The sequence below is a fragment of the Pongo pygmaeus genome, chromosome X (assembly GCF_028885625.2).
Source record: "Pongo pygmaeus isolate AG05252 chromosome X, NHGRI_mPonPyg2-v2.0_pri, whole genome shotgun sequence".
NCBI classification, from domain to species: Eukaryota; Metazoa; Chordata; class Mammalia; order Primates; family Hominidae; genus Pongo; species Pongo pygmaeus.
In genome coordinates, this window is record NC_072396.2 from 123812115 (window position 1) to 123838218 (window position 26104).

The 26104-nt window shown below is 48.1% G+C and overlaps 1 protein-coding gene across 4 annotated transcripts in view; it reads right to left on the bottom strand.

Moving 5' to 3' along the window:
* The window catches only part of SEPTIN6 (septin 6), a 78941-nt gene extending 53250 nt beyond the window's left edge, over positions 1 to 25691 (bottom strand). For all 4 annotated transcript variants that reach the window (XM_054473260.1, XM_054473257.2, XM_054473259.2 and 1 more), the window contains exons 1-2: positions 25030 to 25691; positions 7519 to 7633 (exon numbers count right to left, since the gene is read on the bottom strand). In XM_054473260.1, the coding sequence (XP_054329235.1) occupies positions 7519 to 7633; positions 25030 to 25059 (145 nt within the window). In that variant the 5' untranslated portion in view covers positions 25060 to 25691. The remainder of the gene's footprint in view (positions 1 to 7518; positions 7634 to 25029) is intronic.
* Between the last annotated feature and the right edge of the window lie 413 nt (positions 25692 to 26104).

Below are 26104 nucleotides of genomic sequence, written 5' to 3' on the forward strand. Positions count from 1 at the left end.
GGAGACCAGCCTGGCTAACATGGTGAAACCCCGTCTCTACTACAAATATGAAAATTAGCCGTGCATGGTGGCAGTCTCCTGTAATCCCAGCTACTCAGGAGGCTGAGGGTGGAGAATCGTTTGAACCCGGGAGGCGGAGGTTGCAGTGAGCAGAGATCTCACCACTACACTCCAGCCTGGGCAACAGAGCAAGACCCCGTCTAAGAAAGAAAGGAAAGACAGACAGAGAGAGAGAGAGGGGGAAAGAGAGACAGAGAAAGAAAAAGAAAAGACTTCTAGCCAGGTTATCACTAAGTTACTTTGTGACATGAACTGAGCTCTTCCCCCTCTCTGGGTCCCAGTCTCTTTTTCTATAAAATGAGAGGGTTGGTAATAACAGCTATTGTTTACAGACACTGCTCTAAGTTTTTTACATATATTTTCTTATTTATTCCTCACAGGAAGCCTATGAGGTAGATGTTACTATTTGTCCTCAATTTATAGATGGGTTAACCAAGCCACTTACTAGCTGTGTAAATTCACACCAGTTCCTCAGCATCTCTGCACCTTACTTTCCTCATCTATAAAATGTGGAGGGGCTGGGCGCGGTGGCTCATGCCTGTAATCCCAGCACTTTGGGAGGTTGAAGCAGGAGGATCAGTTGAGGCCAGGAATTCGAGACCAGCCTGACCAACATAGACCCTGTCTCTGTTTTATTTTTTATTTCCATAGGTTTTTGGGGACAGGTGGTATTTGGTTACATGAGTGAGTTCTTTAGTGGTGATTTGTGAGATTTTGGTGCACCCATCTCCTGAGCAGTAAACACTGAACCCAATTTGTAGTCTTTTATTCCTCACCCCCTTCCCACCCTTTCCCTCTGAGTCCGCAAAGTCCATTGTGTTATTCTTATGCCTTTGAATCCTTATAGCTTGGCTCCCACTTATGAGTGAGAACATACAATGTTTGGTTTTCCATTCCTGAGTTACTTCCCTTAGCATAATAGGTCTATTTTAAAAACTAGTAATAATAAAATAAAATGTGGAAGAAGTAACTAGTCCAAGGTCACAAACCAGTAAGTGGCAGAGCCAGCATTTGAATCCAGGCAGGCCGACGCTGGAGTCCATGCTTTTAACCAATGTGCTCTAGCGAGACGCATAGGTGTGATATGTTTGTTCATTCAGTCATTCAACGAGTATTTACAAAGACTCTAATAGGAGCCAGGCACAGTTATAGGAGCTGCAGATACAGCAATGAACAAGATAGCCACAATCCCTGTTCTTGTGGACCTAAAGTCTCTTCCAGTTCTGAATGTTGAACCCAGAGAAACGTCTCTGAGTTCAACAGGGAGGTGCCCAAAAGGAAACACTCCAGGAACTCCGGTTGGCTAAGGAAGCCTATGGAAAGGGACAAGGTCATGCCTGGCTCTGTGACCTTGTCCTTTCTCCTTCCTGATCTTGCAGAGGCCTGGCAGGCAGTGGTGTGCTGGAGCCGGCTCGTCCGCTTCCTGCATCTCTTCCCAAGCCCACGTGCAGTGATGTCATGTTGGTAGCTTAACAGCAGCCATGGCAGGAGTAATGACACCAACGAAATCAGCAGATGCTTCAAACCACAACAGTTTTTCTCCTGAGATGGGCTGTGACGTTGACCAGCACACCACTGCTGGCAGCCTGTTTTAGACAAATGAGCAGCTGCCTTTCCCAGATATGAAGGGATGAAACAATTGATCCTTGGCCTTGATAGAATGCTAGCTGCCCTTTCCCTCCTCCTGCAGCAAGCCTCAATCCTGCTTCTCTTGTGTGACTGTTTTTTTCCATGTTCAACAGAGCCCAATTGAGCCTAGAATCCTGAGCAGCTTCAAAGTAAATATTATCATTATGACCCTTTGTGCTCTTCACAGCCATGACTGCTACTGTAGCATTTAGATGGATGAGTCTCTTTGGGGCTTGTTCCCAGGAGTGCAAAGCAACGGGCCCCAGAATATTTGTACTGTTGGCTCTGGTGGTTCCTCTGAGGCATTCTGTACTGTATCTAGGATCAAGGGATCCTTGAAATTTCCAAAGCTAAGGGACTAGTATATGTGTTTTTATGGGGAGAAAGAGGAACCTCACCTCTTTGGTAATTATGGTCAACCCTAGAGAATATATTGGAGAGGAGTCATAGTATGTTCACACTCATGTGCCTAGTCCTCTAAAAAGAATAATAGGCCAGGTGTGGTGGCTCATGCCTATAATCCCAGCACTTTGGGAGGTCGAGGTGGGTGGATCACTTGAGGTCAAGAGTTCGAGACCAGCCTGGCCAACATGGTGAGACCCTGTCTCTACTAAAAATACAAAATAAATTAGCTGGGCATGGTGGTGCGCACCTGTGATCCCAAGTACTAGGGAGGCTGAGGCATGAGAATCACTTGAACCTGGGAGATGGAGGTTGCAGTTAGCAGAGATAGTGCCACTCCACTGCAGCCTGGGTGACAGAGTGAGACTCTGTCTCAAAAAAAAAAAAAAAAAAGGGAAGAAGAATTGCAGGTGCCGTTTATTGGTATCCTTACTATAAATTAGGTTCTGGATTATTAAAAATTCTCGGCCGGGCACAGTGGCTCACACCTATAATCCCAGCGTTTTGGGAGGCCGAGGCAGGCAGATCACCTGAGGTTAGGAGTTTGAGACCAGCCTGACCAACATGGAGAAACCCCGTCTCTACTAAAAATACAAACTTAGCTGGGTGTGGTGGTGCACGCCCATAATCTCAGCTACTCAGGAGGCTGAGGCAAGAGAATTGCTTGAACCCGGGAGGTGGAGGTTGCGGTGCGCCAAGATCGTGCCTTTGCACTCCAGCCTGGGTGACAAGAGTGAAACTCCGTCTCAAAAAAAAAAAAAAAATTATCTCTCTCAGTTGCAACACACATATGTGCACAGATGTACACACATGTGCACATGCATGTAGGATACTTTGCTGGATGTAGGCCTATGATTGGCAGCCCAGCACCAAGATAAACAATAGTGTGAAAAAATATCCTAGGTCTCTGTTAATAATTGAAGCTAGTGCTACCATAATTTTACACCAAAAATGCCCTATCAAGAAAAAGAAACACCTGGGTATGGTGGCTCATGCCCGTAATTCCAGGACTCTGAGAGGCCAAGCAGGGAGGACTGCTTGAGCCCAGGAGTTAGGGACCAGCCTGGGCACCATAGTGAGACCTCATCTCTACACAATAAGTTTTTTGTTTTTTTTTTTGAGATGGAGTCTCACTCTGTCGCCCAGGCTGGAGTGCAGTGGCGTGACCTCGGCTCACTGTAAGCTCTGCCTCCCGGGTTCACGCCATTCTCCTGCCTCAGCCTCCCGAGTAGCTGGGACTACAGGTGCCCGCCACCACACCTGGCTAATTTTTTTGGATTTTTAGTAGAGACGGGGTTTCACTGTGTTAGCCAGGATGGTCTCGATCTCCTGACCTCGTGATCCGCCCACCTCGGCCTCCCAAAGTGCTGGGATTACAGGCGTGAGCCACCGCGCCTGGCCCTCTACACAATAATTTTAATTAAAAAAAAAATTAGCCAGGCATGGTGGCGTGTGCCTGTAGTCCCAGCTACTCAGGAGGCTGAGGTGGGAGGATCGCTTGAACCTGGGAAGTTGAGGCTGCAGTAAGCTGTGATCACGCCACAGCACTCCAGCCTGGGCAATAGAGCAAGACTGTGTCTCAAAAGAAAAGAAAAGAAAATACTTTGGGGAAATATATTCTATGCCCAAACAGCATCTTTTTATAACAGTCATTAAGGGAGTAAATGTACACAGGCAGTAGGCATGAACTATCATCACAAAAAGCTCTGCAAGATAAAAGATCACCTTCAGCAGCTAAACTATGGACCCTTTGCGAAGTCAGCGACTGGATCCAGCCTCATGGCTGGGCTGTCATTGCAGCTTCAGACCTACTCTAAGCTACTTATGACCTTGGCCCAAATTGTGGGTTCTCTGAGCAAGGACAGGGTGGTGAGCACAGCAAGAGGGCAGGATGCGTGCACTGCAGGGTTTTTTGGAACAGGGATGAAATTAACCCAGTCGGGGCTGGCCTATCGAATGGTTGCACCTGCGGGTCTAAGACAGGAGCTACAGAGGCAGCCATTTCCTGAAACTTGACAAGTGGGGAGCAAAAGAGAGTCTGTGACTCCTTGAGGATGAGAGCATCTCCTTCCTACTCCTCCCCTCTTGGAGGGTCTGTGCTGGGCACTTGAGCAATTCCATCCCAGCAGGTGCAAGTGGAAGCAGTTATAGCTGTACAATGTCTAGGTGGAAACTAGAGGATGGGGGATTACTATTTCTCCCACCCACTTTGCCTTGAGCTTGGCTGCCTCTGGGTCCTAGGGGAGCCTGTGCTCCACATATCAAATTACCCTACACTTCCACCCTCAGAGATCCATTTCAATTCACATGGCCTCCCTCCTAAAGCTTTACTAGCCCAACCAATCGCACTGGTTGAAAGGTTGCTTAGGGTGGATCTGTCATTTCTCTTCTCATCTCAACTTCAGTACAGGTCATAGGGAGTTCTGGGAAGAATGCCAAGGGACTCTGATATGTTTGTGCTGAAATATTGTGGTAATCAAATATTATGTGAAATAAGTTGGCCATCAGCCAAAAATTGGAGCTCTTGTTAGTTAAACAGAGATTTGGCAGCGCTAACATTGGATGTGATAGTCTTTGCACTTGATGTCGATTACTATGACTTCTAGTTATTTTACATTTTTCTCCAAATAGCACCTAATCATAACCATTAGTTAGACTTTCAGCATTTGAAGAATTAACAGCCTAGATCTGGACTCTAAGGCCCTCGATGTGTAATTCTGTGAAGCACATATTTTCTTTTTTTTAATGTACTGTTTTATTCACTAATGCCTCCAGGTATATTTCTCTCCCTATGAACAAGGACATGCATAGTAGAAGTCACATCTTAAAAATAAGTTTGAGTATAAATCTGTGGATTGAAACTGAAGCACATATTTTCATCTGATAGGTTCCAAAGTTGATGTGGGCCAGGCACTGTGGCTCATGCCTGTAATCTCAGCACTTTGGTAGGCTGAGGCAAGTGGATCGCTTGAGCTTAGGAGTTTGAGAACAGCCTGGGCAACACAGTGAGACCTCACCTCATCTCTACGAAAAAAATGAGCCCGGTCACATGCCTGTAATCCCAGCTACTTCGGAGGCTGAGGTGGGAGGAATGCTTGAGCCTGGGAGGTTGAGGCTGCAGTGAGCCTCTGCACTCCAGCCTGGGTGACACAGGGACACTTTGTCTCAAACAACAACGACAACAAAACCAAAGTTGGTGTGTGGGAGTGAGCCATTTAGCTAGGGAGTGAGCCTAGCTTGTGGGAACAACTGCCCGTCATCTGTTGTTCTCTACTTGTCCTTGAATGTGTAGCAATTCTCTTACAAAAAGTGACCTGGAAAAGAATGCTGGGGATAGAGGAAAAAAAAGATAAAGAGCCCAAGAAAATGAATGACCTTAGTGAGAAAACAGAATTTCTAGGCCGGGCGTGGTGGCTCATGCCTGTAATCCCAGAAGTTTGGGAGGCCGAGGTGAGAGGATCACTTGAGGTCAGGAATTTGAGACCATCCTGGCCTACATGGTGAAACTCCATCTCTACTAAAAATACAGAAATTAGCTGGGTGTGGTGGCACGCACCTGTAGTCCCAGCTACTCAGGAGGCTGAGGCAGGAGAATCGCTTGAACCTGGAAGGTGGAGGTTGCAGTGAGCTGATATCACGCCACTGCACTCCAGTCTGGGTGACAGCGCAAGACTCTGTCTCAAAAAAAAAAAAAAAAGAAAGAAAAAGAAAAAGAAAAAAAAGAAAAGAAAAGAAAGAAAAAACAGAATTTCTGAATACATTAAAGAGTAAAATATCCAATTTAGTAGTAATTCAGATCTACTACATGAACAAGTTCCCCATACACTCTATACAAAAATAAAAGGCAATTAGCAAAAGTGTTTGAGTGTTTCAGTCAGTACAAAAACAGACTTTATTCTGGTATTTATATAATCATTAAGGTTCAGAAGGTCACTGAAAATATGCAGGTATGCTTTCCCATGCTACAGGGTGAAAATTATATGCTATGATCATGTTTGCAAATTTGAGATATTTAAGATCTAAGAAGACTTTTTTTTTTTTTTGAGACAGAGTCTCACTCTGTCGCCCAGGCTGGAGTGCAGTGGCGCGATCTCGGCTCACTGCAAGCTCCGCCTCCTGGGTTCACGCCATTCTCCTGCCTCAGCCTCTCAAGTAGCTGGGACTACAGGCGCCCGCCACCGCGCCCGGCTAATTTTGTTTTTGTATTTTTAGTAGAGACGGGGTTTCACCGTGTTAGTCAGGATGGTCTCGATCTCCTGACCTCGTGATCCATCAGCCTCGGCCTCCCAAAGTGCTGGGATTACAGGCATGAGCCACCGTGCCTGGCCGAAGATATTCTTGAAGAAGGAACCATTATCCCTCATATTTGTTTGATTGGTGCTCAGTGGTTTCCAAAATGCTTTCATGTGCTCAAGAGATGTTGCTGGCAGCAGTTAGAGAAGCAGGGGGAGGAACAAGGGGTCAACCAGGCCTGAGTCCTCATTATGGTGCCACTTCTTCTGTGTTGCCTCAGGTAAGTCCCTTATCCTCCCCAAGACTCTGTGTCTCCACCTGTTTCATGAGGATACAAATGCTACTTCCTCTGCTCACTTCGCAGAGTCCTGGTAATGTCCAAAAGAGCTAATGTGAGAAAGTGAAAAGTATAATGAATGGTTCCTGTGGCATTCACCCATTCATTCATTTCACAGATATTACCGCACTCTACTTGTGCTGTGATTAGCAAATAGAGGGGGCTAAGATGCAGTTCCCACTGTTGAGATTAAATATCAAGGTAAAGGCCAGGCACAGTGGCTCACACCTGTAATCCTAGCACTTTGAAAGGCCAAGATGGGTGAATTGCTTGAGCTCAGGAGTTCAAGACCAGCCTGGGCAACAGAGTGAGACCCCATCTCAAAAAAAAAAAAAAAAAAAAAAAAAAAAAAAAAAAAAGTCTAGGTAGAGATAGGTAAAGGGAATAAAAGAATGTTGCATACAGCTGTGTGGTGCCTGCATTTGAGTTCAAACTAAACCAAGCACAGCAAAACTACAGAGGAAACAGACCCAACCCACTGACCACAGCTGGTGGGCAGGCGTTTTTCGTCAGCTATCCCCTCCCTCCCAATTCTGCCCTGAATCCTGTCTTCTGTAGTCAAAATGAACTCTACAGCCATACTGAGCCAGCCAGCTCCCTTACAGAATTTCCACTGGGTCTCACATAGCTCAGTTTCCCCCCAAGATATGGCCCTATACTCTGGTCTGGCCAGGGGAAAAAAGTAATTACAGCCAGCTGCTTACAAAAAACAGGCAGAGAGATAAAAGAAGAGGGGAGAGACATTCTCGCAACTAAATCAGAATGACACACGATTTAACCTAATTACCTGCAAAACCGTATCCAGCCATTAAGGATCCATATTCTGTAATAGAATTTCCTGCTATGGAAATACTCACCCACGCACAGGATGTTGAAGCAGAAGCCCTGGCTGACGGACTTATTCACCAGCTGGTCAGGCAAGCTGTCAAACCCCACATGTCCAGCCAGGGGGACAGTTCGGCAACCTTCACCCTAATTTGGAAGGAGTGAGGGAGAAAATGAAAATGTGCTTAAAAGCAGTCTGGGTCTCGCTTCTCCATCCAAATGTTCGCTGTGCAAGGAAGTCACACCTGCCCAGGCCCAGTGTGTCATCTCTTCCCTCAGCTACTCCCTGCTCCAAAGCAAAATGGCCCGTCAGCTTGGAAATCACAGATTCTTGGAGACAGGCATCCTCTAGGCTCAATAGTGAATGTTGCCACAGCTCCAGAGAAAATTACAGAGGAGCTTACTAGGGGCAGGAGAGTGGAGTCAGGGGAGGAGAATGCTAGCACCGAGGTTCACAGACTCGGGTTAAATCTCCACTCAGTCATTTACAAGCTGAGTAACTTGCTGAGACTGTTTCCTTCCACATCTGCCATCTGAGATAATATGGTATATCTTAGAGGTGACTGGGAGCCTCAGAAGTGCTAATACATGTAACGAGCTTAGTACATGCAGAAGCATTCAGTAAGTATTACAAAAAGGGTTTAAAAAGCAATTATTGGGCCGGGTTCGGTGGCTCACACCTGTAATCCCAGCACTTTGGGAGGCCAAGGCAGGAGGATCACTTGAGGTCAGGAGTTCAACACCAGCCTGGCCAACATGGCGAAACCCTGTCTCTACCAAAAAACAAAAATTAGCCGGGCATGGTGGTGGGTGCCTATAATCCCAGCTACTTGGGAGACTGAGGCAGGAGAATTGCTTGAACCCGGTAGGTGTAGGCTGCAGTGAGCCGAGATCACGCCACTGCACTCCAGCCCAGGCAATAAGAGAGAAACTCTGTCTCAAAAAAAAAAAAAAATCAATTATTGGCTGGCGAAATGTCTCACACCTGTAATCCCAACACTTTGGGAGGCCAAGGTGGGTAGATCACTTGAGGCCAAGAGTTTGAGACCAGCCTGGGCAACACAGTGAGACAACATCTCTACAAAAAATCAAAAATTAGCTGGGCATGGTGGCATGTGCCTGTGTAGTCCCAGCTACTTGGGAGGCTGAGGCGGGAGGATTGCTTGTGTCCAGGAGGTAGAGGCTGCAGTGCACTATGATGGCACCACTGCACTCCCGCCCAGGCAACAGAGCAAGATCCTGTCTTAAAAAAAAAAGCAATTGTTCCTCTCTCTCTAGGGCATTTTGAGGATCTACAAAGGCAGCATAGTGTAGAGGTTAAGAGCAGAGGCTTTGAAATCTGGCAGGTGTTAGTTACAGCCCCATCTCCACCACCTCCTGGCTGTGTCACCCTCAGACAAGTTACATAAACTTCTCAAGTTTTCCCCATCCATAAAATCAGAAACTATTGAGTAGGAGTGTGAGGATTATACAGGATCATGCTCCTCAAGCCCTTAGCATAGTGCCTAGCATGTGGTGAGCATTCAATCAGCAGTAGCTGCTGTTGTTATTCACTGTGGGGTTATCCTTACACCCCCAGCCTGAAGGGTACTGCATGGAACACTGTGGCTCCCTATGGCTACAAGAAGCTGCCTCCGTGCTTCCTCTGGGTCCCTTGACTCCCTAGGGGTCAGCCAAGCCACTCCCAGCCCTGGAAAGCAGAGGGCCTTTGCTTCGCCTGCAAGGCCCAAAGCTGCTTATAGTTAATGATTTTACAAAACAGGAGGAGACTCAAACTGGGACAGGATTCCAAGGAGCCAGGGGGAAGCATAAAAGGGGACTGCGTGGAGCGTGGACTCAAGAAATGTGCCAACTACCAACCAACGGCCGCAGGGGAGGGGAGGGGACAGGGGAGAAGGGAGCTTGAGACAGCTGAGCTAGACAAGAAGGGAGTACTATGTAAGGAGTCAGTTTCTGTTGGGTGGGGCTGCACCAAGCTTTCCATAACTAGAAAGATGCCAAGAGCAGTCCAAGAAGGGCACGGTTAGTGCCAGGAGGCCCAGCCCAGCATCACAGGCTGCACTAAGCAGGCAGCTCTTCTGTTGGGCTGGACCAGCTTTTAGACTAGGTCCATAATAAGGGCACATTTTCACACTGAAAGGGTTGGGCTGTGAGGGTGGTGGAGCCTCTCAGCAGCCAACTTTGTCAGAACCGGCTCCCAGATAGCCCCTTCACACAGCTTTAGATCTCACTCCCATTGGTGTCACTAGATCCTGTGAGGGCAAGCGACAGGGCTAGTGCCAGTGAATGCCATGTGGCAAGCTCATTACCCTCACACATCTCACCCCACACACTCCCAGTGGAGAACTCTTAACAGACAACCATATGCCATCATTCAGTGAGAGTTGGCGTATTCTCTGCCCCAGGGGGCCCCCTGAAGACACCTGAGGCTGAGTGTAGTGGCTCACACCTGCAATCGCAGCACTTTGGGAGGCCGAAGTGGGCGGATCTCTTGAGCCTGGGGGGTTTGAGACCAGACTGAGCAACATGGCAAAACCCCATCTCAACAACAAGAAAAATACAAAAATGAGCCAGGCATGGTGGCGTGAGCCTGTGGTCTCAGCTACTCAGCAGGCTGAGGTGGGAGGATCACCCGAGCCCAAGAGGTTGAGGCTGCAGTGAGCCATGATCTCGCCATTGTACTCCAGCCTGGGTAACAGAGCAAGACACTGTCTCGGCCGGGCGCGGTGGCTCATGCCTGTAATCTCAGCACTTTGGGAGGCCGAGGTGGGTGGATCACGAGGTCAGGAGATGGAGACCATCCTGGCTAACACAGTGAAACCCCGTCTCTACTAAAAATACAAAAAATTAGCCGGGCGTGGTGGCAGGCGCCTGTTGTCCCAGCTACTCCGGAGGCTGAGGCAGGAGAATGGCGTGAACCTGGGAGGCTGAGCTTGCAGTGAGCCGAGATCGAGCCACTGCACCCAGCCTGGGCGACAGAGCGAGACTCCGTCTCAAAAAATAAATAAATAAAGACAGCTGAGCCTCATGAGTGGTTCACATCACTCAAGGCTTTGTTCTACGTTCACCCTTTTCTGCTTCTCCTTCTCATTTCCCCTTCTCTTTATTAAAGCAAACAAAGTAAGATGCAAGATTCCCACTGCTAGTTCTTGGTCTGCAACGCTGCAGGGGAGTCAGGGACATGAGAACTGATATGCTTTCTTTACGGAGCCTCCGACGTAGCAGGCATCGGAAATTGAGGTGGACTCAGAGTTGAGGTTTCCTGAGCCATTTGTTATCACCCCTGGCTGCCTCTTCCGGCCTCCAACAAATTCAGCACCATGAAGCTTCAAGTGCTCCAAAGCCAAAAGGAGAGGAAATGAATTTTCAAACTGAAGACAGTGCTGTAAAGAGCCCTAAACGGCAGAAGAAGGAATTTTCTTTTCTTTTTTTTTTTTTTTGATAAGGAGTCTCTCCCTGTCTCCCAGGCTGGAGTGCAGTGGCGCGATCTCAGCTCACTGCAACTTCTGCCTCCCGGGTTCAAGCGATTCTCCTGCCTCAGCCTCCCGAGTAGCTGGGTGCCCACCACCACACCCAGCTAATTTTTTGTATATTTTAGTAGAGATGGGGTTTTGCCATGTTGGCCAGGCTGGTCTCGAACTACTGACCTCAGGTGATCCACCCGCCTTGGCCTCCCAAAGTGCTGGGATTACAGGCATGAGCCACCATGCCTGGCCCAAAAGAAATAATTTTCTAAGCCTTAAGAAGCAGAAGTATGGACTTCATTTCCTAAGCAATGGGATTTGGGGGATTTTGAGTGATTTGAGCAGGGAGGGCCATGATACAGGGAGTGTTTTTAAAAGATCACTCCAGCTGCAGGGTGTTTGCTTGATTGGATGGACAGCGAGACTAAGCAGGAAGACATAGGAGGAGATGACTCCAATAATGTTGAGCCAGCAGAGTGACATCCAGGCACTGTGACAATAAATGCTGGTTGGTGTGAACTGACCTGACTTGGGACTCAAAGAGAAGGAACAAATTTGAGAGATCTCTTAAAGAAAGGATGAGCCTCTGCCGGGAGCAGTGGCTCACGCCTGTAATCCCAGCACTTTGGGAGGCTGAGGCGGGCGGATCACGAGGTCAGGAGTTCAAAACTAGCCTGGCCAACATGGTGAAACCCCGTCTCTACTAAAAATACAAAAATTAGACGGCCGTGGTGGCGGGAGCCTGTAATCCCAGCCACTCAGGAGGCTGAGAGGCAGGAGAATCGCTTGAACCCAGGAGGCGGAGTTTGCAGTGAGCCGAGATTGCGCCACTGCACTACAGCCAGCCTGGGGGACAGAGAGAGACTCCGTCTCAAAAATAAATACATTAATTAATTAAAAAAGAAGGGATGAGCCTCAGGGAGTGATTGGGCAGAGGGAGCAATTGCAAGGGTCTAAGCCCGGGAGCTCGGATTGACAGCACCATGGAGACACATGGGAAAGCCAGGAAAAGACGCTTGTTTAATGGGGACGATGAGGAGACTGGTTTTAAATTAGATGTTACTAAAAAAATTACATTTATCAGATTTTTTATTTTGTGGAAGTAATCAATGTTCACTGTAGAAATTTTAGAACATACAGATAATAATAAAGAAGAAAATCAAAATCAACCATAATATCACTCTCCAGAGATAAACACTGTTAATTTCATTTATTTATTTATTTATTTATTTATTTATTTATTTATTTATTTATTCGAGATGGAATTTCTCTCTTGTTGTCCAGGCTGGAGTGCAGTGGCACAATCTCGGCCCATGGGTTCAAGCGATTCTCCTGCCTCAGCCTCCGGAGTAGCTGGGACTACAGGTGTGCACCACCACGCCCAGCTAATTTTTGTATTTTTAGTAGAGACGGGGTTTCACCTTGTTGGCCAGGCTGGTCTTGAACTCCTGACCTCAAATGATCCGGCCACCTCGGCCTCCCAAAGTGCTGGGATTACAGGAGTGAGTCACCACGCCCAGCCACTGGTGACTTTTAGAATCCTTATTTCTTTTGTATCTGTTACCCAGTGTCCAATACACCTAAATTAACTGAGGAGTTTGGGAAAGAAGGGACATGGAACCTGGTCAATGTGTTTTTCTTGCTAACTGGGATTTAAGCAGCAAACTTTTTGTCTCAATCTCTGTAGCTAAGAAAGCTTCAAAAATGTATTTGTGGCAGGGCGCGATGGCTCACGCCTGTAATCCCAGCACTTTGGGAGGCTGAGGCGGGTGGATCATGAGGTCAGGAGTTCAAGATCAGCCTGGCCAACATGGTGAAACCCCATCTCTACTAAAAATACAAAAATTGGCTGTGCGCGGTGGCAGATGCCTGTAGTCCCAGCTACTCGGGAGGCTGAGTTAGGAGAATTACCTGAACCCGGGAGGCAGAGGTTGCACTGAGCCGAGATCACGCCACTGCACTCCAGGCTGGGCGACAGAGTGAGACTCTGTCTCAAAAAAAAAAAAAAAATGTATTTGTATAGTTCCTACTTTAGGAAATCCTGTCTGGCAAACACTATGCACCCTTGCTTTGATGAATCTTATAAGATGTCAAGGTCATCATTATGAGTATCAGTCCACATTGTTCAGAGTTAAATACGCAAAGGTAGGAAGGACAGAAGGACACGACATTGAACTGAACGTACACTGACCCCAGCACAGCCCCTGGAAGTTTCTCCCCTCCTCTCTCACTAAATCTCTGATAACTTATCTCTTTCCTCTTTCTCCTTAAGGTGGCCTGATTAATTGAGGGCCTGATTACTTTGATTGCAGTTAATTGAATGTTCCTTGACTACAATGTGCACGAGAGGAGATGGAACCGGCAACTTGGCCCAGCATGTCTGACACTAAATCTCAAGTTTTCATCTTTAGTAGCAGGTGGTGCCATATTACCATACTGAAGGCCTGAACTGAGATGCTGGAATGGCCAAAGTCACCATTTTAAATTGCACTTCTCTCATAACCCTGCAACCTCCTCTCAGAATCTGTACAAAGATTTATTACAAGGAAATTTATTACAGCACAGTTTATAATGCTGAAAAAAAAAACCCAACCTAAATGTCCAACAATAGGAAAATATTTAACCAAATTATGGTACACGCATATTCTGGAATATTCTACATCCATTAAGAAGCATGTGGGTAGTTCTGTATGTACTGATGTGAGTATCTCCAAGACATATTATAAAACAGAAAACAGAAGTTATAGGGAGACTGTAATAAAACAGAAGAAAATGGAAGTTATTACATGACTGTAATCCCAGCATTTTGGGAGGTCGAGGCAGGTGGCTCGCTTGAGCCCAGGAGTTTGAGACCAGCCTGGGCAACAGAGCAGAATCCCGTCTCTACAAAAAATACAAAAATTAGCCAGGTGTGTTAGCACACACCTGTAGTCCCAGCTACTCAGGAGGCTGATGTGGGAGGATTGCTTGAGCCCGGTAGGTCGAGGATGTAGTGGGCCAAGATTGTGCCACTGCACTCCAGCCTGGGCAACAGAGTGAGACCCTGTCTCAAAAAAAAGAAAGAAAAAAAAAAAGAAAATAGAAGTTGTAAACTATAAGCACAATATGAGCCCATATATGCCCCAGAAGCCCTGTATATGTGTATTTGCACGTAAATGTATGTGGATGCATAGAAAGAGGACTGAAAATACAGCCACCAAACCCACAATCATGGCTACCTCAGGGGAGGGGGATGGAAATAGGGGCTCAGTCAAGGGAGTAGTCGGTATGCTTCCCTATTGTTTGACTCTTTTATAGTACGAATGTATTCGCACGTTACCCATGTAATTTTAAAACATTTTTAATATAAGAAAGAAGGGTTCTCACTCAGCTTTGCAGCAGGGGTAATTAGGATGCAGAGAGTCTGAGAGGAGCTAAAAGGAAAGCAAAATGAAAGAGTGCTCCTGAGAACTGGGAGAGTGCCCCACTCCCCTCCCCAATTACATTTCCTGTTTTCTCCTCATCTGCAGTCACCTGTGGTTTTTAAATACGTTATACCACATTTCACATCACAGGCAGAAACGCCGCTCTCTTTCTCTTCCGCCTCCTCTCCTGAGGACACACCAATTTCGTTTTTAAATTGAATATTCGTAAGGTTCATATTATCAAGAACAAGTTATGGTGGTTCCAGCTGCGCATCTTTCTGTCATTGCCGTTACTGAAAATAAAGAGTCCCTTAAGCACCCAAGTAGGCCACCTCTGTCCCCCACTCCCCTTGGCCCCTCTTCCAACCTCTGTGATAGTAAGCAAGCCGTATTTGAGGCCTCTGGGAACTGAGGGTGCATCTGTGTCAATGGAGAATTTCCCGCCTCTGTTTCAAACCAGGGTGGCTAAGTTAGTAGCTGTCGTTCTAAAGAATAAAAGCAAAAAGTTTGAAACTCATTGCTGATGACTAGGCTGTCCCTAAACTTTCTCCTCTGGCCATTCCCATCCAAATGCTAGGAAAGTGGCCAGGTGCGGTGGCTCATGCCTATAATCCCAGCACTTTGGGAGGCCAAGGCGGGCAGATTACTTGGGGCCAGGAGTTTGAAACCAGCCTGGCCAACATTGGGAAAACCCATCTCTACTAAAAATACAAAAATTAGCCGCGCTTGGTGGCTCATGCCTGTAGTCCCAGCCAGTTGGGAGGCTGAGGCAGGAGAATCGCTTGAACATGGGAGGCGGAGGTTGCAATGAGCTGAGATCGCACCACTGCACTCCAGTCTGGGCAACAGAGGGAGACTCTGTCTCAAAACAAACAAACAAACAAACAACAACAACAAAAATGCTAGGAAAGAAAAGAAACACTGAAACCGGACTCTCTTCAGTCACCTACTGGTGGGCCCAAGCTCTCACACCTCCCTTTTCTCCATTTCCACTCTCAGCCCTGAACACTGATCTCTGAAAGACCGTGCAAATCTCCAAGGCTATGAATCATCGGTTCAGTGATACATGATGGAATATTAAGCAGCTGAGAAAAATGTTTTCTAAGAATATTTAATGACAAAAGGAAATGCTCACCAAAGGCAAACAACAACAGGAAAACCAACCTGTATACACAGGGTCATCCCAATGACGGGGGAAAATACGCATTTTTTAAAAGATTAGAAGAACACACACCAAAATAATGTCAGTGATTTCTTTTGGGTAGAGAGGTTGTAGGTGATGTTGCTTTTCTGGGTTTTCCAAATGTTCTACAATAGGCATATTTTACTTTTATAAACAGCGAAAATGTTACTTTTTTAAAAGAGATTCTATGATGATACTTTCCTGGGTAGGAAACTGGCCTCAGGTATTTTAGAAAAATATTGAACTACAACCAAAAAGGTGCTTGACAATTTGGGTCATCAGAGCATTTAGCTTTCAGGCAGTTTTATTGTATATAAAACATTTATTTTACCAGCAATACAATAAAACCCTATTAGTCTCCTTATTATAACTTCTTTTTTTTTTTTTTTTTTTTTTTTTTGAGACAGTGTCTCACTCTGTCAACCAGGCTGGAGTGCAGTGGCGCGATCTCGGCTCACTGCAACCTCCCCCTCCTGGTTTCAAGCGATTCTCCTGCCTCAGCTTCCTGAGCAGCTGGGATTACAGGTGTGCACCACCACACCCAGCTAATTTTTGTATTTTTAGTTTAGTAGAGACGGGGTTTCACCATGTTGGCCAGGCTGGTCTAGAACTCCTGACTTCAGGTGATCCACCCGCCTCGGCCTCCCAAAGTCCTGGGATTATAGGTGTGAGCCACTGTGCCCAGCCCCCTTATTATAACTTATTATTACATATTATATATATAACTTATTGTCATACAGTATAATTTCTTATTATAATGATTCATGTGAACCAGAAGTCAAATCATATATCCTGAAACATGTAGCAAAAAGTCTTGAAGAAACAATCAGGTAGCTGATAGCTTCCTCTGCTGCCTCCAATGCTGCCAAGGATGCTGCTGTATTATGTTATAAGAACCACAAAAGCACTGATAAGTTCCCAGAGGGTTTTTTTTTTTTTTTTTTTTTTCTGAGATGGAGTCTCACTCTGTCTCTCTCAGGTTGGAGTGCAGTGGCACGATCTCAGCTCATTGCAACCTCCATCTCCAGGGTTCAAGCGATTCTCCTACCTCAGCCTCCCAAGTAGGTGGGATTACAGGCGCCCGCCACCACATCTAGCTAATGTTTGTATTTTTAGTAGAGACGGGGTTTTGCCATGTTGGCCAGGCTGGTCTCGAACTCCTAACCTCAGGTGATCTGCCCGCCTCAGCCTCCTAAAGTGCTGGGATTACAGGCGTGAGCCCCCGCACATGGCCAAGTTCCCACAGGTTTTAAAAACAATTCTCAAATGCATCCAACACATCAAATATCAGAATGTCCCTCATGCTAATTAAGCCAGGCTAAGAGGAAACTGAGTAGTAGCGATGCCCTATCCTGGGAAAGAGAAATGTGGGGGCTGTTCTAAGGAGAAATAAGGCCTGCAAAAGCTGGCAGCACCCCCAAGGGGCCTCAGAAATGCCCTTCAGTTGGGGAGCAGTTGTGCTGAAGGAGCACAAGACAGACTATCCTTACCAGACAGAGGAGGAGGCCCATTTTTGGCAAATCCAATAGATGAAACTGATTTTAATACACAAGATAAATTCCAGAGTGGCTTTTCATTCTATAAAAGGATTCACAGCAGGATTCCATTAAGTAGCCGGCTCTCCTACTGCATTGAAAGCAGGATTCAATAGACAAACATTCAGCTGTCATGTACCTTTATAGGAAGACAATAGCTATCTACACCTACATGGACAGGCAATATCTGAAGGGTTGTTTCGTTCCACTTACCGAGAGCCTGCTGAGCTAAAAGCATAGCTCGACCTTTCCTACAATTCTCTCCCCACCCAGCTCAAGGGGTCAAAGCAGGGAAGGGGTGGGGTTCAATTCTGCCACTTCATTCGGAAGCAGACGCAGGCAAGGACCTAAAAGAAATGAGGCTGGAGAAAAAGGAAACATAAGCACCATACAATGTTAGAGCTGGAAACGCCCTTAAAGATCACCTAATCCAGCCCTTTCGTTTCACAAAAGGGGAAACAGAGACTCACAGAGAGGAAGTGACTTGGCCCACGTCACAGACTGATTTAGTGACAGAGAATAGTGCTAGGATCCAGGCCCCTGTCGAGCCAACGGCCACTCTCAAATGGAAAAGCTGACTCAAGTGGCACATGTGTTTCTTTTTTATACTGGTAAAATTCCGGGACATTGAGCTTCTGGCTTGATGCTGGTCAGGGGCAGAAGGGTCAAGGAACCGAATCTGGAAACCCGTGAGCTCCCCAAGGTGGTTCTGGCCCACAGAAGGCAACTGAAGCAGTCAATGCGGTGGAAGGCACTCATCGTGTGTTCCTGCTCTCTACTCACTTCCCCACTTTTTCCTCCTGTTTCCCTCTCTTTTGACTGCGGCCTAAGCCTCAGGCTGGCCAGCTGCCCAGTTCTGCTGAAGAACCCCAAGGCTAACACAAGCCTAAGTCTAGGTCAAATATCCCCACCTCAGGCCAGGGGTGAACCCTGCTCGGGGTGAGTGAAACTTTCCCACAAAAGCCAGCCAGATTCCCTGGAAGCCAGACAATTGAAAGAGAGTTTTCTAGGTGTTCTGGCTATTGTTACCTCCAATCTGCTAAAAAAGAAAAGGTTTACCCACAGGCCTCTGGGTGAATGCCCAACTGCCCTCTGGGGAGCCTGAATTTGCCTCTGCCTCCATCTGGTCTTGTTTAATGGGGATCTGAAAAAACCCAGTTCCTGCCTCAGCGCCAGTGTTCAGAGCTGGGGGCCTCCAATGTGAAAGGAAACCGAAGACGACCTCACACCTCATCAGGGCCGGGAAAACAGAGTTCTGCCCCTGTTACCCCAGGGCCTTCATTCCGGGTCAGAGAGGGCCATGGCAGGGGAAACCTGAGCCCTGAGGCCTCTCGCTGAGAAGGCCTGCAGATCTTTTTCCTGGTCACCTTTAAGTGAGTGGAAGGGCCAGCTGAGAGCGCGCTGCATCATTCAGCAGATGGCTGCCTCTAATGAGAAGACACTGAAGAAGAGGATAACATTATTTCTCACCCTCCTGAGCATGTGGCCTCCTTCCTCTGTGCAGGCAGCAGAGAAACCCACGGTTTCAAATCCCAGCAGCAGAAGCCTCCTCCTGCCAAACCGAGGAGGAAGGGTCTGTGTTTCTAATTTATTCTGCGCCCCCCCCTCCAGTTGTTACTTAAAATAATCCATCATTACATGGCTGGTGGCTCCAAGATTTTTATTTAAAGCAATATGGAGAAGAAAAAATGAAAAAGAAAACCCACACAACCCGTGACTGTGCTATATTGGATTTAAGCTGAGAATCTTTTTAATATCAGAGAGTCTCCGAATCACCCTAGTATACTCTTCCCTGGGCCCTATGGGGGTGCTGAGGGAGGGTAGTGAAAAGAGGGGGAAGAGAAGTCATGGCAGGACTTTGATTTCTTAGAAACATCATGAAAAGACGAGTGTTTTTAAACAAGGAATCTGTGTCATCTGGTGGGTGTTTAATTGTATCACCCACTGATCAGCAATAGCACTTCAGACTAAGTAACTTGGTCTCCCTACACCCATTAAATAAAGAGAACAGTAATACTTGTCCAGGAAGCCATTGGGGAAAATGAAATCATACAGATGGAAGCATTTTGAGATAGTTGAAAGAAACATGTTACATATATCCATGGCTTTCCTTCTTTCCTTCTTTTTCCTTCTTTCTTTCTTTCATCTCTTTTTTTTTTTTTTCTTTTTTCTTTTTTGAGATGGAGTCTTGCTCTGTCGCCCAGGCTGGAGTGCAGTGGCGCAATCTCGGCTCACTGCAAGCTCCGCCTCCCGGGTTCACGCCATTCTCCTGCCTCAGCCTCCAGAGTAGCTGGGACTACAGGCGCCCGCCACCACGCCCGGCTAATTTTTTTATTTTTAGTAGAGATGGGGTTTCACCGTGTTAGCCAAAATGGTCTGGATCTCCTAACCTCATGATCTGCCCGCCTCGGCCTCCCAAAGTGCTGGGATTACAGACGCGAGCCACCACACCTGGCCTCATCTGTCTTGAATGTAGTTTTAATGCACATGCAACTAAAAGCCCTTCCCAATTGTTCATGCTAATATTAAACCATGGCTCTGATCATCCAAAAACCCAGGCAAGTCCAGAAATCAGCCCTACTTAGTTTGGGAATACCTTTTTCCAGAGGACTTATCTTCCTAATTAGTTTTGCTCAGGCTAATGCAATAGGTTTGCTCCCTTATAGCACACAAAGGCAGGGGCCATGCTTGGTAACAAAGCCAGCAATTAATAGAAAATTTACAGCAGAGACTCCACAAAGTAAATGCTATGCACATGACTGCAGATCAAAATCTCATTAGATGATACAGACAAATCACTCTGCTGTAATGTAGTTTTGTATTAAGAACACCGCTAACACTCACATTTCCAGGATTTAGGATGTAAAAAGGAAACAGGGCTTATTCCTGCCTTTCATCTGGAAGCTCTGAGAGGGCAGAGTTCCTGCGTGCCTTGGCCACCACTATATCCCCAGCACCTGGCACAGGGCCTGGCCGATCAGTGCCCAGTGAATATGTGCTGAAGGAATGAATGAAAATAAAAGTGGGTAAACTGGCAAATGAAATGTTCCCAACCCAGTAGCAGATGTGATATCTCACCCACCTTCACACCTACCCATTTCCTATTTGAAGCCCTCAGGAAGCCCTTCCTGTCATCCTCTGCCTCCATTCATTGCTGAGTTAGGTTCCTTTAGTAATGAAATCTCATGGCAGGCAGTCACTCTCCTGTGTAGCACTTATCACAAAGATAATTAGATAGTGATTTGCGTCTGCCTCCACTGGTTCCTTGAAAGAAGGGACCATGTGCATTTGGGGGACATTGTCATTCTGCCTGCTTTTTATTTTGAAAAATCCCAGGCCGGGCGTTGTGGCTTACACCTGTAATCCCAGGACTTTGAGAGGCCAAGGCGGGCAGATCACGAGGTCAGGAGTTCGAGACCAGCCTGGCCAACATGGTGAAACCCTGTTTCTACTAAAAATACAAAAATTAACCGGGCATGGTGGTGCACACCTGTAATCCCAGCTACTCGGGAGGCTGAGGCAGGATAATTGCTTGAACCCGGGAGGCGGAGGTTGCAGTGAGCTGAGATCGCGCCACTGCACTCCAACCTGGGCGACAGAGCAAGACTCCATCGCGGGAAAAAAAAAAAAAAAAGGAAAAGAAGAAAAGAAACATCCCAAACACACAGAAAAGTTAGAAAATAATGTAATGACTGTCCAAAAAACCCTCAAATTTAGAATCAACATTTTTAAATATTTAGGGCCATGTAAACTTTCTTCCGTGTTGTATCACCAACAGAGCTAGGTAATAGGATTTTGTTTTCTGTGTTTGAGGTACGATACTACCTTTAGTGGGTGGTGGTAGGAACGCCTGAAGCAGAGACCTCAAAGGGAATCAAAGGGTAACTGCCATGTGATGATAGCAAAACCAGAGTGCAGCAGCAATCTTTTCCCCACCTGAAGACAGTTGCTCTGAGACAGTTGACCCAGACCAACCCCAGCTAACTTTGTAGGGCAAAGTTAGCCCCTGAAAGTTCATTTGGGAGAACGACCACTACCTAGATTGCCACCGGAGAAAGCTTCATTGTTCACATTGTGGGACTAGTTCAAGCCAGAATCATCCAGATGCTCTTTGTATGGGCCAGCATTTACGGTCTGGATCCCAGAATGCAACATTGAAAGGAACAGCTCATTAAAAGAGCCAGCACATGCAGCTTTTGGGGCCTGCCCTGTGCCTTGGTTACCTTGGACAAGTCATGGAACCTCTCGAAGTATATATTAATAGCCCAAGCCACCTCATAGTCAGGGGGTGAGGTGGGGCATCCCAAGGATCTTCTATAGTTCGTTAATTATTTCACAGTGTCCACAATTTGTCATTCCAACTAGACTATAAGCTTAAAAGCCACGAACTTTGTTTTGTTTTGTTTTGTTTTTTGAGACGGATTCTTGCTCTGTCGCCCAGGCTGGAGTGTAGTGGCACGATCTCGGCTCACTGCAAGTGCCGCCTCCCAGGTTCACGCCCTCAGCCTCCAGAGTAGCTGGGACTACAGGTGCCCGCCACCACGCCCGGCTAATTTTTTGTATTTTTAGTAGAGATGAGGTTTAACCATGTTAGCCAGGCTGGTCTCGATCTCCTGACCTCGTGATCCACCCACCTCGGCCTCTTTTTTTTCTTTTTTGAGATGGAGTCTCTCTCTGTTGCCCAGGCTGGAGTGCAGTGGCACGATCTTGGCTCACTGCAACCTCTGCCTCCAGGGTTCAAGTGATTCTTCTGCCTCAGCCTCCTGAGTAGCTGTGATTACAGGCACGCGCCACCACGCCCGGCTAATTTTTGTATTTTTAGTAGATACGGGGTTTCACCATGTTGGCCAGGCTGGTCTCGAACTCCTGCCCTCATGATCCGCCCACCTCAGCCTCCCAAAGTGCTGGGATTACAGGCGTGAGCCACCGAGCCCAGTCCGATCACGAACGTTTTTTAAAGCCTGCTACCTTTTTTTGTCCAGTTGACAAGGGCTAACCATAGTGCTGGCCACATATCAGTCAATCAAATAAATATGGACACAGTGGAGAAATGGTGTTGTCACACCAAACCGTTTGTGGTGTTCATTCAAATGGGATGGACTTGTATTATGTGCACCAGAATTGAACTTCCAAGTTGGCTGCGTGCAATATAAGCCCTACCCAACAACTTGAAGGCTTGCTTTAGTCACTAAGGATGTTTACCTACAGTGACTCTCACTGATTCTAGAAAGAACACACCCCCCACATACATACACACACACACACACACACACACACACACTAGGGCACTTACTCGCATAGTACCACGTCTCAGAGCTCATTAAAAAGAATTCCTGGCCGGGAGCAGTGGCTCATGCCTGTAATCCCAACACTTTGGGAGGCTGAGGCAGGTGGATCACAAGGTCAGGAGTTCGAGACCAGCCTGGCCAACATGGTGAAAACCCATCTCTAATAAAAATACCAAAACTAGCCAGGCGTGGTGGCGGGTGCCTGTAATCCCAGCTACTCAGGAGGCTGAGGCAGGAGAATCGCTTGAACCCGGGAGGCTGAGGTTGCAGTGAGCCGAGATCATGCCACTTGCACTCCAGCCTGGGCAACAGAGCAAGACTTCATCTCAAAAAAAAGAAAAAAAAAAAAAAAGAATTCCTAAGCTAGCCACACTTAGGTTTATTCTCTAGTCTTCTGTTCCCAAACCCTGAATACATGTTCCTTGGAGGAAACAAGCAGCAACCAGATGTCCAAGGTCTCCTGAGTTAATTCCGTCTTCCCTGGTGAATTACAACTTATTGCAGACACAAAGGAGAACAGAGAGACAAATGACACATAAACAGGAGCTTCACTGGCTGGGGGAGGGGGGCATGGAGAGTGACGTCAGTTTTCCCAGAAACCCATTTATCACGATAACAAGGTCTCAAGTGCTTAGGCTGCTCTTTCAGCTTCAGAATCTGGCGTACAATTATGTTCTTCATCATACAGTATGGCAAGGCCAGCCAGAGCAAACTGGAGCCATGCAAAGCAAACCAAGTGGCCCTAAACCACCCTCTCACCCCCATCTGCAGAACAAAGGGCATCTCTAGGTTGTCTGAGTTGTGCCTGAGGTAAAACACACACAACCTTCTGGAATGTTCCCCATTGAAACATCTACCCTGCAATCCTAATCCAGGCAAGAGAAACTGGTGAGAGTATGGAGGACAGGTCGATGCAAATTCATTAGCTGACATGAAAAATCATTAGCGTCATTTTTGGATGGAGCTAGTGTAATCCGAGAGATTAATTCCTCTACTTCAGCTATACCATCTCTGAAATGCAGGTAACCAGGAGCAGAAAAGCCACAGCAGAAAAGAGGGAGCCCTCAAAACACTAAGGCAATAAACAACGAGAGTGCCAATCTTGGGGGAAGAAAATTCTCTCAAATTCCATCATCACAGAGAATGTCTCCTATCTACTCCTGGTCCTTCCACATCATGACTGCATAAAGTGCTCTGTGCTAGGGTGTGCAGGGGGTGGAGGAGGTTCCGAAGAAATGATCCTGCCCTTCCAAACAGGGACAAAAGAGACATTAATACATATTCTGTAGAGATAATACTACCAGATTCTGGCTTCAGATTTTGAAAAATCAATTTCAATTACACCAAATACCTAGAGGCTTTTTTTTGTACTGTAGTTGCATTGCATGAACTATTTTCCTAAATAAGTAAGCTACAAGGTTGAAAAACATTTTTATGTGGTTCAGAGATTTTCGTCAAGTAGTATTTGGTGTCATGGGATTTGACCTGCCTCTGTCTCCCACTCCTTCCTCACCTCGGGGTGCTGGTGGGCTTGTTAAAGTCCCAGATACCCATGGATGAATAGAATAGCTAGGGTGTCCCCCCCAAATGGAATTCATCGCCCTTTGCAACCAAACTTCTGGTTTAAAAAACAAACATGGAGCCTCAGGTCACTTCAACATGGTTTCTCTGCACATCCCAGGCTGGAAAACTTCAGTTCTTTAAATGAAGATTTTTTTTTTTTTCGCAGAGTCGGTCGCCAACAAAAAAAGAGACGGCACCGCTTTTGCGAGTCTCACACTTATTTTCCTGAGTCTCCATAGAAATAAGCCAGCTCCACAGGTTTTGGCACACAAGCCCAGTTACACTGAACATGCACCCGAGACAGATCCTCAGAGGCCCGCTCCAAAACATGCCAAAATACGCAGCCAGCCACCTACAGGCCAGCCAACTGCACCCCACTCTGACGCACAAATGAGACCCAGAGGCACACAGCACAAGCAGACAGAGAGGCGTTCGGACACACACCACAGAGGTGAGCACACTCAGAGAAACAGGCGGACTTCTTTGGGTCACAGAACCCCGGCGCCGCCGCCGCCCGCCCAGGAAGACACGAGCGCGCGCGCGTGCACACCGATACACACACAGACGCAGTCACATATGTAATGCATATAGAGAAACCCTATCCCAGCCAGTCACCTCCCCGCCCCCCTCGCCACTCACCGCCTTCTGCCCCAGGCTAACCCCAGCCCCACGCCTCTTCGCCTGTGCGGTCGGTCCCGGGTCACAACGGGCAGCCGTGCGCAGGGGCGCGGCAAGGCCAGGGTGCCAGGGACCCGGAGGGCTCGGCGGCTCCTACGGCCATTCATTCGGCAACGCCCCAGCCGTGGGGCCGCAGCTGCAGCGAGGGAGGCGGCGGCGCTCACTGCTGCTCTTGGGCAATGCAAGTTCAGCCGCCGGCCCGCAGGCTTTGCCAGCCCCCTGCTGCCCCCCGCCCCCCGCGCGCCACCACCGTTTTCCGGGACAGGCTGGGGGACTGAGCTGCTGACCCCGGGAGCAGAAGTCCCACCGTGCCCTCGGCTCCTAGATGCTGCCCACTGCCCTCCTCGCGATGTGGCGGCGGCGGCCAGGTCTCCTTGACCCTCCCCAGGCCCTTGGCCCTGGCCCTGGCACCCAAGCTCTGCACTTACCACCTGGCGAGCTATATCGGTCGCTGCCATCGCTCCTGCGTCCGCCAGGGCTGCCACGGGTGCCTCCGCAACGGGAGCTACTGCACAGGAAACAGAGGAGCTCCTCCGACAAAGAGAAAGTGTTACACTTCGGGCGCGACCAAGTCCGGTGGGGGGAGGTGCAAGGGAGGGGCCCCCTCGCCGCTGCTCCAACCCCAACCTCCCCTCTACCGCCCACCCCTTGAAAGTAGGGTATGGAGAGGGGGCGGATTTAACGCGCCGCTTCCCCCTATGGCCAGCCCAGTTCCAGTTCTTCCTGCAACACCAGCCGTAGGCTTCTGCGAAGGGGGGCGGGGGCTCCCCTCGGTGACCACGTCCTCTGCCCCCCCCCGCCACTTGGCTCCATGGTACGTCCCGACCTCTGCTGAATTGTCACACCCCCCTGCTCTCCTTTACATCCTAAGTCCCCAGACCCCGAAGGCTGGAAGGGAGCCCCCGCCCCTCCCCCCACCATACTCTGCTCAGCGGCCGAGCTCTGCAGTTCTCCTCCCGGCCCCCGTTACCCCACTTCCTTTCCACCGAGATCCCAACGTGCTTAGATGGGTGCGCCTTGGCCGCTGGAGTCTCGATGCCCCACTGTCGTGTCTCCCTCCCCCCATGGCCCGGGAGCGCAGCTGCGGCCGAGGTACTGGGGAGGCCTGCGGCACCTGCCGCTCCACAGTAGAGCTTAGAAAGGGGGCCCGTGGGGGGAGCCGCACTGCATGCAGCCCGGCAACTGAGCTGAGCTGTGGCATGTGGGGTCCGAGGCTAGAGATCTTGAGACGCTGCTTCTGCCCTGGGGTTTCCAAGCCTTGGGTGCTGTGGGCTGTAATTTCGTGGAGCCAAGCTCACCACCTTTGGGTACCTGGTACAGACGGAACCCACGCCTCATCTCTCCGACCCAGCCCTAGACGCTCAGCAAGACCAGAGACTCAGACCACCCACCCCTTCTAGTACCAGAGGAGGGGCTGGGGTTGAAGGTTCTCAGCTCTATGGAGCGAAATGGAGGGGCGGGTGACGGGGAGCGGCCTCTAGTCACTCTGTCCCGCCCCCTGAT